General features: G+C 46.8%; 1 protein-coding gene across 1 annotated transcript in view; it reads left to right on the top strand.

Moving 5' to 3' along the window:
- Positions 1-17213, top strand: part of LOC133131671 (transcription initiation factor TFIID subunit 4-like) — an 81104-nt gene that overhangs the window by 40477 nt on the left and 23414 nt on the right. The window contains exon 14 of the mRNA XM_061247068.1: positions 10350-10472. Within this exon, the coding sequence (XP_061103052.1) occupies positions 10350-10472 (123 nt within the window). The remainder of the gene's footprint in view (positions 1-10349; positions 10473-17213) is intronic.

Genomic DNA, 17213 nt, shown 5'->3' with positions numbered 1-17213 from the left:
GTCGTAGTAGCTACAGAAAGGCGCGATTCGCCCCGGGAACCACAGGATTATCAAAAGGAAATGTGACGGAGCCTCCTCTCATCACTGTACGCTCTTTTTCCCCAGCCCTGTGGAATCGAGACAGGTTTGGGGTGTAACGGCCAACACCTCCCAGCTTTGCGCCTGGAATTTCCATCACCTCTTTGGCTTGAGGGGAGAGGGGAGCCCGGGGAGGAAATGGGCTTGTGTCACAGTCGAGTCTCTGGGCGGCCTGTGCATCTGCTGCAGTTTGGTCAGGATAATAAGCCGCCTTCGTCTGCCAGACAGCTGGTGGAAAATTTGGGAGTCCCCCCCCAAAATGCATTCGAAAGATTGATTGACCAAGTGTTCCGTATTAAAATTAATTCAACTGTGGACCAAAGTCAAGTTTAAACATGTTCTGCCCAGTGATTCAGTGGAAGGGCATGGCAGGGGGAGGGGAGCTCAGAGGGGAGGGGAGGGGAGGGGAGGGGAGGAGTGGACGGGGCTTCTGGTACAGCCAAATTCCCCTGTACCTCAAGAACCACATTTGTAGAAGAACTGAGCTGAGTTCATCTCCGTTCCCGCCTGAATTTGGAATGTCCATTTTGCGAACTCCGTACGAAGGGTGCTCATATACGCCCCCTGCTGCCAGCTCGGGAGAGTGAAGACACGTCGCGGTTCTCCACAAACATTTGTCGTGCCAGCCAGCTGCTTCTTTTCACACTGCAGCCACAGGTCGTGCATGCACAGGGCGGAGTGGAGGAGACCCACTCATACATGTGCACAGAGCACAAGCCACAGGCATGAATGAAACCCGTTGACTGAATCCCTCCCATATATCCCTTGAGTCACATAAAGCCTATTATATATTGCCCCCGCAGGGCTGCTGGCCACGGTTGGCTCTGGCACTGCTCAGATTGAGTTTGATACTGTGGAGCTCAGTCATGTGACTCAAGCAGCACTTTTTAGTGCGAGGGCTACCCAGCAGCTCTGCATTCAGTGTTTTTCATTTGGATGAGGCTCGTGACATTTCAATGTACAGCCAAAACTTTGACGTTGTTTTTCTGGTTTAAAATTGCCACAGCAGGCATAGTGTAGTGACGCTAGTCGAATATTTGCTTTCAAGTTCAGTATTGAACTTTCAACATATTACTCTTTAAATCAAAAATTTAGAGAGAAATACTACTTTACTATTACTATTAGTATTAAAGAAGGAATGTTAGAGAAAAATATTACTTTCAGTTTTTTTATTTGGCGATTTTTATTCAAAGCGACGTGCATTAAATGCATAATGTTACCGAATGTTGTTGGAACACAGGACACAGGTCAGATCGCATAGTACTAGTTATCCATAGCCACAAACAAATAAGCTACATATTATGTTGTGTTTAAGAAAAGATCTGCATCTCTTCTCTTCGTTCTGGCCTTTGGCAGGATAGAACAAAGTGGCCAAAGCCAGGCTTCTGCTTTGAAGTTAATTTCATGGTCATGCTGAGAGACGGTGCTCAATAGCACCACTGCCGTTGGCTCCAGCATAGGTCATTCATTCAGACGACGTTTTTTCCTCATGTGCCGATTTTCTTTAAGTTATTGTGTGATTAGGACATTACAGCAATACTTTGTGGATGAATCAAGGACAGATTACTCACTCTCACATGCTTAGTGAAGGAGCCACATTGGCTTCCCTACTGCACAGTCTCTGGCTCCAAATTGTACAAAATGGTGGTGTGGGTAAACTTGAATTCCGTGGTTTCAAAATGGTTTTCACAAGCCTCATCAGTGGATGACGTAACAGGCACTTGGTCCATATTTCTCTACAGTCTATGGATAGAGCAGACACTGAGAACCGGAGCCGTGTCATCCACTGCTCAGACCGGGAACGTCGGGAGTAATGTGGAGCAGAGCTGTCGCCGTGACAGCTACCTCACTCATCCCAGAGTCGCTCTGCCGCAGAGACCGTCTTAAAGGGTCACCTTCCCCAGCAGGGAGAGCACTGCACATCACTGCTGGCTTAGCGCGATGGAAGCAGCCTTTCAGAAATAACATGCTTTAGTGATCTCGAGAGCTTGGAAAGCTGCTCGTCCACCATGGCTGCTGAACGGTTGGCTGCAGTCAGAGTTTCCTCTTCCAATCAGGGTAAATAACAGGCAGCTTTCCACTACAAACATCATGGTAGTGGCATGACTCTAACCCTTTAATTTCTTTCTGGAATAGTTATGCACGAAACAGTATATTCCCCCTCTGCGGATTACGGACCAGTGTTTCCCCAACATTTGAATATGCGGTTGGAAAAATTTTTGGTTACACACCAAATGGTAAATGGTAAAATGGTTGGCATTTATATAGCGCCTTTATCCAAAGCGCTGTACAATTGATGCTTCTCATTCACCCATTCATACACACACTCACACACCGACGGCGATTGGCTGCCATGCAAGGTGCTGACCAGCTCGTCAGGAGCATTTGGGGGTTAGGTGTCTTGCTCAGGGACACTTCGACACAGCCCGGACGGGGAACTGCTCTTACTGCCTGAGCCATGTCGCCCAATGTACTTATGTTATGTAAGGAAATACTATGATACCCCCTCAAAATTGATTTTGAGAGTCAAGCCCCAGTCATAAATCTTATGACTCCATATTTTGACCTTCAAAATGGAAGGATCAACCGTTGTTCTTGCCCATATAAACCAGTTTTTACCAAACTTCACCCGGTTCATGTTCCATCTGAAGCACACCTGATACAACTGAACAAGGGCTGAAGGAAAGGTTTGGGAACCACCAGTTCAGTTTTAGCCATCATGGTGTAATTAGTCATCTAGTGCCAGAGCCAAGACTGCCAATGTCTGGCCTTCATTTTTACATTACATTACATTACATTACATTAATGGCATTTGGCAGACTCTCTTATCCAGAGCGACATACAGTTGATTAGACTAAGCAGGAGACAATCCTCCCCTGGAGCAATGCAGGGTTAAGGGCCTTGCTCAAGGGCCCAATGACTGTGCGGGTCTTATTGTGGCTACACTGGGATTCGAACCACTGACCTTGCGTGTCCCAGTCACATACCTTTACCGCTACGCTACAGGCCGCATTTGAAGGACTTTCAATGTCAGGTCTCATTTGAAGGCCTTCATTGCAAAGTCCTTGCAGCAGTACTCCACTTTGCTGAAAGTGATGCCAAAATGTTTGTGAAATCAAGAGATGTCCAATGGGAATCTGTTTACAAGAAAAATTATTTTTCTGAAATATTTTCTCTCCTTAGGCTGTTACATTTTTTTTGCTTGTTAGCATACAAGGGTTGTACTGAATTGTCTTGAACCACACTGAGTATGAGTCATGACCTTGCTCTTCGCCTGGCCCTGCATCTACCAATTAAATAAACAGTACGCCTTACCTAGATGCATGAGCAATTTTAGATTATGTAAAGCCTTTCCACTTTCCTGCATTATGTAGGTACTGGCTACACAATGGATCCTACATCCAGAAGTTACCTTTTTTTTCTAAATGGTGCAAGCAGCTTCAGTCATTTTAATAAACGAATATTACAGTTTTCTACACTCATTTGGACGCATTAGTCTTGAAATTAAACAAGGACTCTCAATGAATTCATGGCTCTGTTGGAGCATAACCACTCAGCTTGTTTACCCCTTCGAGTTCAGAATGCTAGATTTCTGGAGCAAGGCTGTTTTCAAGGGGTGAGAGCCAGGATGTAGAAATTGGTGTCGGGCGATGGGTGACAGTATACCAGACACTAGAGTAGGGACCAGTGACTCATGGTACTCAAGGGCTGGTGGCTGGCTTCCCTTTACCTAGGGTATGAAGACAATCTGGCCAATCGGTAGCACTATTTCCCAGGGAGAAAAGAAATCCAGGGCTGGAGTTGATAATCCCTGCACTGCAGTTCCAGGCCCCTGTGGGTCCATTGGTGGGCATGCATTGTGTCAGAGGACTATGCTTGATTCACGGTTAGAGGAGACAGACTGCAAGCAGGGATTCCCCTTAGATAAGCCTGACTACCCCTAAAACCCAACAACACCTGGGTGTATCCAAAATAATAAATAAATATAAATAATTGGTTATGACGGCATCCAAAGTGACTTTCAGTTGATTAGGGGACTGTCCTCCCTTGAGCAATGTGGGGTCATGGGCCTTGCTCAAGGGCCTAACAGCTGTGCCGATCTTATTATAGCTACACCAGGGCTTGACCCACCAACCTTCCAGGTCCCAGCCATGTACCTTGGCCAGGAGGCTACAGATTGCATGCACACAACCTGGGTGTGTTAACAGGATTGGCCGCCCAGGGGTCCCTGTGTTGGGTTACACTCAGAAGTACTGTCCCTGTCACTGTGGCAAGCGCCCTAACATGAACACTGATGCAGTGTAAAAACAGGCAGTTTCAGGTCCTGGCCGAGCAACTTCATGAACTAAGCATTGGGAGGGAGGCATAACGGGCTCTGTCCCCATGTGTCCCCCAGCAGTGCCCTGAAATGCTGGCGGCCAAGCCCTCGTGATGCCTCTGGTCATGCTGAACCGTTTAAACAAGGCTTTAAACTTTTCCATAAGTGTCACAAACCGGGGTGATTAGTCTTGCTCTCAGAAAGTTTAACGACGCTCTTTGAAATATTGGCCCGGACAGCAGCCCGTCTCTGAGAATCTTCTGAGAATTCATCACGTGTTGGTTAAAAGGACAAGGGAACAAAGGCAGTGGAATGAGACTGTCACGATGCTTTAATGTGTGTAGTACATGGATAAATAGTACTTTAATATGACATGTATGTTTCTTGGCCAGGACGTTATCTGGTGTTTTGCATTTACTGATGGGGAAATTGCGAATACCCATCTTGCATTGTTGTGATCTGTGAGCTCATTTACCAGTCTCAACATCAATTTCCACAGATGAAATCAGAGAGGAAACTCCCGCGAGCTGCTTCCCTGAGCTCACGGGCAAGCGTGCGCATTATCGCACACCTTTATAAACGGGGAAGTCCTATTGTTTCTAGACTTTTCTTTAATTGTTCGTTTTAATATTATTTAATTCTTTAGTATTATTTTCTTTTTTTCCTTAAGAGGTGTCAGAAGGGGGATGACAAACTCCCCCAAACGCCGTTGGTGTTCCAGTGTGTTTTAAAACATTACTAAATAGTGTAATGAGATGAGGACAACAAAAGAGATTTGCCTCAGAGCGAGTGCAGCTCGTCTCCGGAGTGAGGGCCTATTTAAAGCCTGTAGGACCACTCACTCCCCATTGCGCTCTCTCTCTATCTCTCTCTCTCTCTCCCCCCCCCCCTGCTCTCTCTGTGGTTCTCCTCCTGGGACCCCTGCACCAGGGGAATGGGGTGTGCGGGGGTACGCTGGTGGCAAGTGGTCGGCCTCTTCCCATGTGCGGTTTGCGGGAGAGCAGGGAGGCAAGAGGACATAATTTCAATTAGCAAGCAAGTCACAAGGGAAATAAAAGCCCAAACCCTGCGAGCTAGCAAGGGGGGCCCCCCGCTCAAACTTCCGAATCGCTGACCTTAGCGCGGGGGTTAGCGCACAAAAGCGAATTTACCTCGTTATTATAATTAAAAAGAAATAAACAAAACAGACGGGCGATGCAAGGAGAGAAAAAGAAGCCGTTTCGCCGTACCTTTTCTGCGGGTGCCAGCTCTGCCCTGCGTGTTTCTGTTAGATTGTCATGTTGGCTAATTAGAGACGGGCTGCATGATTCACCTTGTTAATTAGAAGGACTGGCGCGCGGAGGGCCTCCGGGCTGCCGGGCCCAGCGCCTGCAGAACCCGCTGCCTGTGAACCTCTCCTTCTCATCTACCTTCCCGCTTCTGAGCCCAAATGAATAAATCATCCGGCTCTTCCTCTCGCGGAGCGGAGAGATGCCGGTTCACATCTATCCCAGATGTAAATTACAGGCGATCAATAGAAGGTGATGACTAGGAGGATCTGGCTTTTCTAAAGGACAGCCACGGTGAATGGTGGTGGCAGCGTGCGCAGAAACTTAGCTATGCACAGGGAAAAAAATAAAGAGTCTGACATTTTCCTCTTAGATCAGCTATTTTTAATGCTTAGCGCTGTTCTGGGCTCAGAGTAGTATCTTTCCGAATACTTAGTGAAAGAGCAGCTATATCCTTTTTCAAAGGGTATGGCTTTTTGAATGGCTCTCTCTTACTTAAAATGTTGAACTGATCACTCTAGAATGTTGGTATTTCTATAAGAGTGATTTAGGCTTGCTTTTGGTACATCTGTTCTAAAATCCTTCCCCTTAATGCAGATCTATTATAATATTTTTGGTATATGTGAAACACGCTGCAGGCTACGTAAGTAGATTGTGTCGTAGTACTTAGTGCTCTGAATAGTTAGGGATTGTGTAGCCAATCAGCTCTAAGTGCGTGATTGGGGGGGCAGGTTTAGGGCCTTGGTTTGTCTAATTCCAGAGGGGTATATAACGAAACGTAATGCGCCTCGTTTGAGGGAAAAGGCCCGTCAGAGCCCACAGATGTTCTTATTATTCAAACCCCCGTCTCGCACGCACGAGGAAGGACGACTGGATTCAAGGACTGGGGCTTCGCCGACGGAGGGAAATCATCCGCGTCCACGACACGCGTTTGCACTCGTTTGCCGCGGCTATCGTCACTTCCTGCCGCGCCACCCTACCGCCCCTCCAGTATGTCAGGAGGGAGACACAGAGGACCCCACCCCCGCCCAGCCATCACGCGTTGGGTCTTTTTATAACGCTCTGCCAGCCCCCCTCCCCCCAGGCCCTCGCTCAGAGCTCGGGGAAGGACATCTGTCTGTTAGCGTCTGTGCGGCCGCGGGCCGGCCCTGCGGCCCAGCGAGACCAGCCTTTGTTACACAGCGCGCGCGGGGAAAACAGCAGGTGAGGAATTTGGGTTCGGGGAAACGTGTCCTCGTCTGTGCTTCCCCCGTCCGAATGGATTTATTCTCCTTTCTGAGTTCCGGGGGAATCAGCCAGCCTGCCAAACTGCAGCCGTTCCGGGAGACAAAGACCGCGGTCCCTGCGCTTCCATGTCCTTTACGCGGGACGGACCCCTGTCCGGGCCTGGGTTTTTCTTGTTTTCCGCGTTTTTGTCTGCTACTGATGGTTTTCCGCGATAGCCTTTCGCAGGACGCTTTCCGGTTTAAATGGTTTAATAATCATGCCTGTTCCTGACCCGTGAGTTATAGACCCCTATGAATTATTCACGCCGATAGGAATCCATTGTTACAGTAGCTAAACGAACGAACGGTCGGTTAATTTGGGGGCAGATGCATCGGTATAAACGAATTACACAGGCATAAATTTCTCACCCGGAGTCGGTGTGTAATTTATTTACACTTTCCTCGACCAAGGGCCAGGGGAGCACGCTGACAAATTAGATTTTAGTTATTTTTTTTTTTTTTACAGTTCACATTTCAACGGCGTGGAATTTGAAGTAGTAGGTTGTAAATTGAACCTGAGCGTTTACCGGTACTTACACATGCACACATCTATTTACTATTGCCTCAGAGGCATATAATTGCAGTATGGCTGGGGTGCTCTATGGCCTGACTGCAGATGAGGATCAATCGAATTTTTTACATGCCGCTCTGAGGCTCTGACCTTTGTAAATGATTAGAGTCTACAAGTGTTTCTCTGCCTCCAAAGGGCAGGTGGATGGGCTGCTGTAAGTGGCATTTAAACCCGCTCCGGTCTCTCTTACACTTAAACAAAGGCAGAAATACAACCTGGCAAGGGGCTACATGTTTTTCCTTTGCACAAAATAAGTCAAAAAGTTTGAGCAAGACATGATGTAGTGCTGTTTGTACATTCCGGGCTGTGGCAGTGACCCGTGAGCAAGATTTCAGCAGAAGTTTATGATGGTTCCCACCCGAAGGAGAAGACTGGAGCTGGTGGACTGCTGTCCTTAATGGACTGCGGTTCTGTCTGTCAAATATGGCCGGGGCTTGACGGCGTTAAACCATGAGCTGTAGAATAATACGGACCTGTTGCCTGTTACATCGCCCACCGACTATCCATGGGCTCCTGAACAGCGTTTTGAAACTGCAGAACTCAAGTTCACGGGCGTTGCCATGTTGTACAATTTGGAGCCAGAGACTGCGCAGTAGGGAAGCTGATGCGGCAGCTCGACTAAGTCGATAATCTGTCCCTGATTTGTCCGCGAAGCATTGCTCTATTGTCCTAATATCACAATTACTTAAAAGAAAATCGGCACGTGGGGAGACATTACATGAAGAAAAAACACTGATTGCGACCACATTTTGTAGTAGGAAACATTTTGATTGCAGTTGTACCATTGACCTTACATTGAAACCGGGTCTGAATGGCCTATACTGGAGCCAGCCGTGGTGCCCAAGTGGGCACTGTCTCTCAGCATGACCAGGAAATTACCTTCAAAAAGAGAAGCCCGGGTTAAACCCAGCGGCTCGGGACAGGAGACGTGCTGAGCACCGGCCTCCAGATGGCGAAACAAGGCCTGGGTTTCCTCGTCGGGCCTGAAACAGAGGCCACAGCTGCAGGCAGTGTTGGAGGGCGCCATCGCCAAACAGAGATATCACCCCCCTCAATGACATGGTTTTGATTCCCCCTCCCCCACCTCCCCCTCTGCCTGCAGCAGCCTATCAGAATCCCCCTATTCCCTTTGCCTCTGGCCGCGGAGTCGCGCCCCACCTTAACTGCCTGGGGGTCGGGTCATAGTTCACAGATTCAGACCTCCTGTCTTTGCCGTAAATCTTTGTGTTAGCATGGCCAGCCCAGGCAACCATGCGTGTGTGGACAATGTGCACAACTTCCCTTTCGATTAACATAACCATGCCCTGATTTGCATGTAAACGGCCGCCTGGATATCTGCCCTTTTTCAGCCTATCACTCCGCTGCATTTTATCGCCGTTTGAGAATAATTGAAACATTTTACCGTTGCTGTTTTCTGCGCCAGCCTGCTCGTGTGTCTACGCCCTGCTTGTGAGGTGTACCGTTATTGCATTACTGGAGAATACATCTTACAAACGGTGCGCTGCTGCTTCCTGTTTTTTCTGTTGTCACTATCCAGTAGGCTTTGCGATGCCGAAGCGTTGGAAAGTTTTGGGGAATGAAATTTATGCGGCGATAAACGGGTGAGCGGTACACGCTGAAGGCCGTGTTTTGCCACCGGCTTTTCAGGAAAGCTGAAACGGCAGCGTGAGCGTTTCTGGATGCCGCTTTTACATCCGAAGAAAGCCGTTTGAGAGAGCTGGAATAATGTGAAGGCAGTAAAATCCTAATACGAGCGCTGCACAGCGCACACAAGCGCACGCACTAGCCCGCCCGCCGCAATCACGCCATGCCCAGCGCTCTGCCAGGCACCGCTGCCCGTTGGCCTACCCGCATCGTCGTAGACCCCTCGGCCGGAGTTCACGACCGGCCTGACGGGATCGTCGGGGTGGGGAGAGGTGCCATGCCCTGGAGAGCCCCCCTTCCCTCTCCCCTACCCCCCTTCCCTCTCCCCTACCCCCCCCTCCAAGCCTCCAGCATGGCTGGCTCCTCTGCTCCCCAACAGGACGGGATGACATTCCCCCAGGCCAGCCATTCCGCGACTCCCTCCCCCTCCACAGGGGAAAATGAGGGGAATTCGTAATGAAGCCTGTCTCTCCGTGACCACGAGCGTGCAGCGGAGGCAAGGTGCACACTGTAAATATGGCGGTGGCGCTCAGAGGAGCGGGGGGGGGGGGGACTGGTCTTTTGTGCCGCGTTCGATGGCGGAGTGTGTGTGTTTAATGTACGGGAAAGAGGTGAAGAATACGCTCGTCGGCGAAAGGGCGGTGCTGGCTCGTTACTTTGAATTGCGCCGCGTGCGATGAAACTGGTCATGTGGCCACTCTCAGATAGACACATTAGGATTGAGAAGCTAATTACTCAGGCAGTTACAGCATGTTCTCTGGACTGCAGGCAGGCCCGTCTGAAAACCGCCAGCGCCTTTCAGCGAGGCTGTAATACGAACTGCAAAGCCTGTCGATGGGAGAAACGGTGAATGCCAACGCTGGCTGAGCTTTGGCAGGTCCTTGTATTTCATTGGCCATCTGACCCAGCAGATTGAGTGGAAAGGAATGGTTGAGGTGTGATGGCATGGTTATGACTCGGGGTAGCCTGTAGCCAAGTGGCTAAGTTAAATGACTGGGACCCGGAAGATTGGAGGTGGAAGCAAGCCCCAGAGTACCCGCAGTGAGATCCGCAAACCCTTGAGCGAGGACCTTAACCCTGTATTGCTCAAGGAGGATTGCCCTCTGCTTAGTCTAATCAACTGTAAGTCGCTAAATAAAATGTGTATGTATCTTTTTTTACTGACTGGTTGGTTAACCCCTGGCGTGCCACGTTCTCTGCCGTAGATGCAGCAGCAGGAGCTGGCTCAGATGAGGCAGCGGGACGCTAACCTGACGGCGCTGGCTGCTATCGGGCCTCGGAAGAAACGCAAGCTGGACTCCCCCGGGGCCACAACGTCAGGGACCGAGGTAAGGGGCCCTCAGACTTCCCTTAGACCAGGGGTGTCAAACTCCTGGAGGGCCGCAGTGTCTGCTGAACCCTGTGGTTCATTCAATGATTGGATAAAGAACCCACACGTCTTTTTCTCAAGGCCCTAATTGGCAGCTGATCGAAAGGAAACGACAAAAACCGGCAGACACTGTGGCCCCTTTGGAATTTAGTTTTACACCCCTGCATCACAAGTGTCTAACAAGAGCCAATCTCTGAATTGCTGGAAACAAAACATCAAAATTTAAATAAGCAGTGATCTCCCAACATTCGAAAATGTAGCTGGGAAGCAGGCCATCAGTGTGGTAGCTAGCTATATTACAGATGTTAGCCATGTTGCACTGGAGAAAATTTGATGTTTATACATATTCCAAACAACTAAAATGCATAAGATTTTATGCAGATTGACAATGACAATACAGGTATGTGTTGATAAATACACTACCAATAGGCTAGCAATGTATTAGCTATATAGCAACGTTAATAATTTAATGAATTTGGATAAAATTGGACACATCGGGGTTACATTTTATTGAACTGTGGCTCAGAGAAAATGAGGTTGTGGGCTTTTTGGGAAGCTAGCAGTGGGCAGACCTAATCTTCAGGCTTTTCTCCTTCTGAAGAAATTGTTTTAATGAACACAGGTGAGTTACTGTACTCCATTTGCTGGAGGTAGTCAGCGTTTCACCATTTAGACTACGAATAGACTCAGACTCATGATGCCGTGATGAATGAAACTGAGATGGAACAAAAAGCAGACACATCTCTGAGAGTGCAGACCAGGACTGCCTTAGCTCTGAAGTCGCAGCACCATTGCCCAGTTGTTGAACTGTGCCTTGATGGCACGGTCTCTGTGATTCATGGTCAGGTTCTCCATAAGCCACACCTGAAGGGTTGCTACTCTTGGCTTAGCTCCCTTGCTTTCTGCCTGAAATGTTCTTGCATTTGATGCCACTTGTTTTTCTTTCTTCTTAATTTTTTTTCTTCATTCATTTTAGCATGATAGCATGATACTGAACATTTGTAAACAAGGGCACACCTTTGCATGTCCTGACGTAGGCCGTTGCCATTTCATTGATTAGTGTGTTGACCCAAAGGCATTGCCAGTGCTTCTTAAAACATTGTTATATTACGCTGGAAAACTTTACTAAGAAATACCAGAGACCAAACAAGAGATTTGTGATTCCAAAAGTAATAACAAGCAGTTAATCCTTGGAGAGATGCAAGTTGTGCTGGTGGATAATTGTGGGACATTGGCGATCCTGTTGTGTAACAGAGTGTAATGTCCAAGTGTGCAAGGGGTGTAATAGAGTGTTTGCTTCTGGAACCACAAAGGAAGCAGATCTGGTAGATCCTTGATCTGATAGAAAAATGTTAACAGATTACCAGGTAACTAACAGATTTACAACTATAATTCTATGAGACATGAATGATTGTTTTTGCTTTGCAAAAAAATGCAGTGGTACCACATGTGCAAAGATACATGCTCCAGTCTTTGGTAAACTATGCTGTGGGTGTGCTAATGTATTGTAATATGTTTGGCATTTTGTAGCCAGGGTATGGGTTTTTCCAGATGTCATTTCCATTTCCATAGCAATGCGCAGAAATAACAGGCGGCCGTGTGCTATAATGGCCAGGGAACTGGGCTTGTAATGCGAAGCTGGTGGGTTTGAATCCTGGCTGGGCTGTTTCCATTGTACCCTTACTTAACCTGAACCTCCGCTGTAAATACCCTGCTGTACACATGTATTGTATTTTAAAAGTTTATCTGTGTAAGACACTTTGAGAAGATAAGCTGTCTGTCCGTCAAGAAGTTCACTGTCATGTAAATGCTGAAATGTAACGGAAAAAAAGTGTGAATTTCATAAAATAGTATCCTCGGTTAAGATTTTCTGTTTGGAGTTAAGGACACTCTGAATTGATTTAGGCTAATTTGATCTGTAATTTGGCCCGTTGTGAAATGCTGTCATTAGTCACGTTACAGTTGATCGAGTGGGCTAATGATGCAGTTAGCTCATCTTATTTTTTTCCAGCAAATTGTTTGATTTAAATTTCCTGGAAACAGGCGAGAGACGCAGCTGGGGTCTGGAGAACATAGAACTGAGCGGCAGTAATAGCTAGTACTTGTGTGGCTGTATCCCTACCGCTGACCACCAAGGTGGTCTGGCTTAATGTCAGATGCCTTGGTAAAAATGCTATTGTTTTCTTGACTGGCGTAAGACAGTTTGAACTGACATTACCCATTTGAAAAGCCTTGGTTGTAAGTAAGCTATTATATGAATGTTGTGGATGGGATATAGTGGATATCCTGTTCCATTACATTTTAGTGGAATTTCTAAGGACAATGCGGGGATTAAAATATTTTGGTGCCAGAAAAGGTGGGATGTCAAAAGAGACATTGTTCTGAATTTTAAAGGTATTATTTAAATTAATTCAGTTTGCAAGAAAAAGGATTAAGTGTGCTTGCCTGGACTGTTTAAACCGCTGCTTTCCTGGCTCCAAGAAAAGATGACTCATTTAAAAATGACTTCTCTTTAGCTATGAGACGATTATTCTGGAATGGTGGCCTTTCAGCAGAAGGTTGATAGGTCCATTCGTCATGCAATAAATATTCATCTGAATTCTGTCTGTTGCATTTTATTGTGTCAGACAATAGAAAACTGCTTTTGGTGCGATTCAACACCTAGGAGCTTAATTTAAAGGTACAATAGGTAATATATTTGTGTTAAAACTGGTGAAATAAACAGTGTTGTGGTTTGAGGGTGTTCATTGCTGCAATTCCTCTCTTGACCGTCTGTATTGTTCCTTTAAATTATTGTTTGGCTTTAAGAGAGTCTGTACACCTGGCGACCATGGCTCAAAATGGCTGCTGATCGAAAAGACACCACTAAAACCTGCAGACACTGCACCCCCCAGCACTGAAGTTTTGCACCCCTGGTATAAGTGATTAAACATGATCTCAGCTGGAACTAAATCCAGGCATAAGGGTTTTCCGTTTCGTTTTGCTAGTTATAGAACTGAGATGGGTGTGTTAGTGTTATATGAAGTGACAAACAGAAAGACTCTGTGAAATCTGGGCGTGGCCTGTGCGGACTATGGTAACCGCCCTGAAGATCATCATCCCTGACCCTGGAGTCCAAATCCAGCCCTGCTTTTCTTTTCTCCCGGGTAATGAGCGCTGCTGATTGGCCAGACGGTCTTGCGGGTGGAAAACCAGCAGAAGGAAGGGTCTCAGTAGGCTGGGATTACAGCGCTCCGCTGCTCACTAGCGACCCCTGCTGGCCGAGTGAACACCCGCAGGTTCATCTGCGCATGAAGCGCCTTCATCCGATTCACGTCACGGCACAAGCCTGACTTTGTAGTGCGGCGTGCGATGACATCACGTGCTTCAGAGGAGAGTTTGTGCTCATCTGCGCTCTCCTTAATCGATAACGGGGGTTGCGTTATCGATGACAAACAAACATTGCAGTGATTGGGCATGATTGGGCATTCCAGATTTGGGAGAAAAAGGCATTTAAAATAAATGAGTATTTTAAAAAGCCCAGGACTTTAGACCCTCGCGCACGGAAAGATGTCTTTTTGTTGCATTAGTAGAAGTGTGTAAATGAAATGTGTGACGATGCTCGTGAGTGAGGAAATGGGGTAAAAGTCATTGCGAATGAATATAAAAAGCACCACTGGCCTCCATTTGACTCACCTTCATGTGACCAGCACCGCCTCTGCTCTTAATTATGATAAATTACTGCGAAATTAAAGCCACAGTCTGTCTGAAAAAGAAATATGGTTTTTGTGCTGTATTCAATTTTTTCATTCCAGGATATACGGTCAAATAGTGCCAGTAAATAACAGTATAATATTCTTCTTCTGTGTAGCACACAGAAATGCTTGCTATTTTAGTTCTATTGTACACTCAGTGAGCACTTTACTAGGTATTTGTATTATATTAGGTTTCATAAGCCTGCTTATTGGGTCATATCTCCACATCTTTTGCTTATATGCAACCTTCTACAAAAATACATCACAAAAAGCATAAATAACAAAATAAAAGCGTTACTTCCGGTGCTTGAATGCCTCCATCACAACATTTTACCCTCATCGTTCTGTTAGCTCGCTATTTTATCCCGTAATTCAACAGAAAACATCCGCAGTGGCGCTTGCGAAACGGTCGCAGACGCACAAAGAGAGCGTTATTTTTCCGCAGCGGTTGGGAAAAAACTTAATTTGCAGGAATTAATGAAGCGGAGTCATAACTCCCCATCATGAGAGATTGCGAGACGGAGGGCATGAATCTTAACTTATTTTCACTGGGTTTTCACCTCCTCGCATTTCTCCATTTCACATGAGCTGGAAGTGCCGGCGGCGTGCTCTCCCCCCTGCTCAAGAGCAAAGTGAATGTGACTCTTCTAAGGGGGTCACAGGATGCCTGGGAGGCCTGTGGGTGTTGCTGGACCGCTGCCCGCTCGCAGCCTCACTGAAGGGCCTGTCATAGATTTCATCTGCGCAGAAATGCGCCCGAGGGCCCTCGGGGGCCGGGAGCGGGGGCACGCCGCGTTTACGGGGCCCGCGCTGATTATTTCCCTCTGACATCAGTTCCTGAGGTTCGCGCCTTAATCCCAGACAATGGCGCCCCTTCACTGCCGTGCCAGGGCGCCCCCCCCCCCCCCCCTTAACCGGGGGAGGGGTAACCGGAGAGAGAGGGAGAGAGAGAGAGAGAGTAGGGAGGGTGGGGGGGACGGAGAGAGAGGGAGGGTGAGAGAGGGTGGGAGGGAGGGAGAAGGGGAGAGAGGGAGAAAGACAGAGAGAGAGAGGAAGAAATGGGAGAGGGAGGGAGAGAGGGAGAGAGACAGAGAGAGAGAGAGAGAGGGATAGCGAGACAGAGAGAGAGAGGGAGACAGAGAGAGGGATAGAGAGACAGAGAGAGAGGGAGAGAGAGACAGAGAGAGGGATAGAGAGACAGTGAAAGGAGAGAGGAAGCTAGAGAGATCAAGATTCCACCGAGAGACTTCCACCGGAAACCCAATCCCCCTTTGACCCCGCTGCCCCAGCCGTTGATAAAACACAGGTGACCTTCCAGGCACTGCTGTCCCCCACCCCACCTCCCATCGCCAAGGTAACTGGGCAGTACAATGCTCCAGACTGCCCCAGAGTGTGTTCCTCCACCACAGTGAACAAAGGGGGCCTTATGGGCCTCTGTCTGGGGGATTAGCTGTAGGGCGGCGGTGGAAGTGTCTAATAAAGGAGAACAGGGCCCGGGGCGGGCCCTGGAAACGGGTCACAACACAGACCTCCACCCCTCCCCCCCTCCGTAAATTCCAAACCCCCTTGTGAAGAGGGTGGGGCAAAGATGGAGGGAAGGTGGAAAGAACGGGGGGCGGGGGTAAGGTGTGAAGGAGAGGCAAGATGGAGAGAATTTGGAGTGGAAAGGTGAAGAACAAAAGGTGGAAGAGAGAAAGAGGGTCATTCCGTGAAAAAACAACCAGGTTTTGGTGGCGTGACTGCTAAAATTTTGCTCAAGCTTTGTGGACATGTTCTTTATATATCCAATGGCGAACATGGATAGCACTGGGTGGCACCCAAAAAGTAAATTGGGATTTCTGTCGATTCCGGAGCATCATATCTTTGGCATTAAAGCAGAGAAAAACCTCTCTGATGTTCACAATACTGCTCACAAGTTTTTTTCTGACCACTGGTTACATTGCATGCACTGTATTTTGTAGCTAAATAGTATATGGCATAATTAGGCATATTTTTCTGCATTGCCACAACCATTTAATTATATGCATAGTTCTATTTCAGTTTATAATGTTGTTTTACATTTACACATTTAATCAAGCATGCTAAAAACCGTTAAAAAAACTGGTTGTCCAACCCTATCTATTTTTATCTGGCTATCCAGCTATCTAATTAGATAATTCGACTGCATTAATGCCACCCACCACATTCCTTTGACGACTTTCTTTCCCTTTCTTTGCATATACATTTAAGATATTAGACAACGTTTTGTCTGGTAGGTGTTTGAGCACTTTAAGTGTATCTTATCCTTAAGAAAAATGAAAAGAAATGAGCCTTTTAGTCTTATTTTTTTATCTCAAGTAGAAAATATTGCAAATCAAGAAATGATTCAAACTGTCTAACCTCATTGGCAATATTTTTATCTTATGTAGCAAAAAGGAATAATTATTATACATTTAATTATTTTAAATTTAGTAAAAGAAATAAGGTTTTATGTGCTGTTCCACTCTCACTCACGAACTTGCTTTAAATATTGTTTGTTTTTCACTCTTTGGCATGCAGCACTCAGTGAACAGATTATGTTTCATTTGTGGAACAACGCCAGACATCTGCCTTAAGTCTGAATAGTACAAATAACATGAACAAACACTTTCAATTATACAGGGCCAGCATGGCTAAGATATTTTGACATTTGAAAAGGGTGTACAAAAGTTTGTGCTATGTCAGGTTCCCACTCCCAGAAGAGTGTGCGTAGAATAGTAACATCAGCCTAGTTCATTATAACACACAGACATGCAACCATTTTGATCACAAGCAGAATTTAACATGTACCCATTAATAAAAGCTATGGTAACACAGTAAGGTTACATGAATTAGCATTAACTAATGTAGTTGCTAACTAACTACTGAGAAGTCCATTTGCACAACTTTGTTTATTTATTTGTATATTATTAATTCATGCTTACTGTACAACTACATTAGTTAATACC

This window comes from Conger conger, chromosome 6 (assembly GCF_963514075.1).
Source record: "Conger conger chromosome 6, fConCon1.1, whole genome shotgun sequence".
NCBI classification, from domain to species: Eukaryota; Metazoa; Chordata; class Actinopteri; order Anguilliformes; family Congridae; genus Conger; species Conger conger.
Note: the sequence above shows the minus strand (reverse complement) of the source record. Positions and strands in the feature narration are given on the sequence as shown.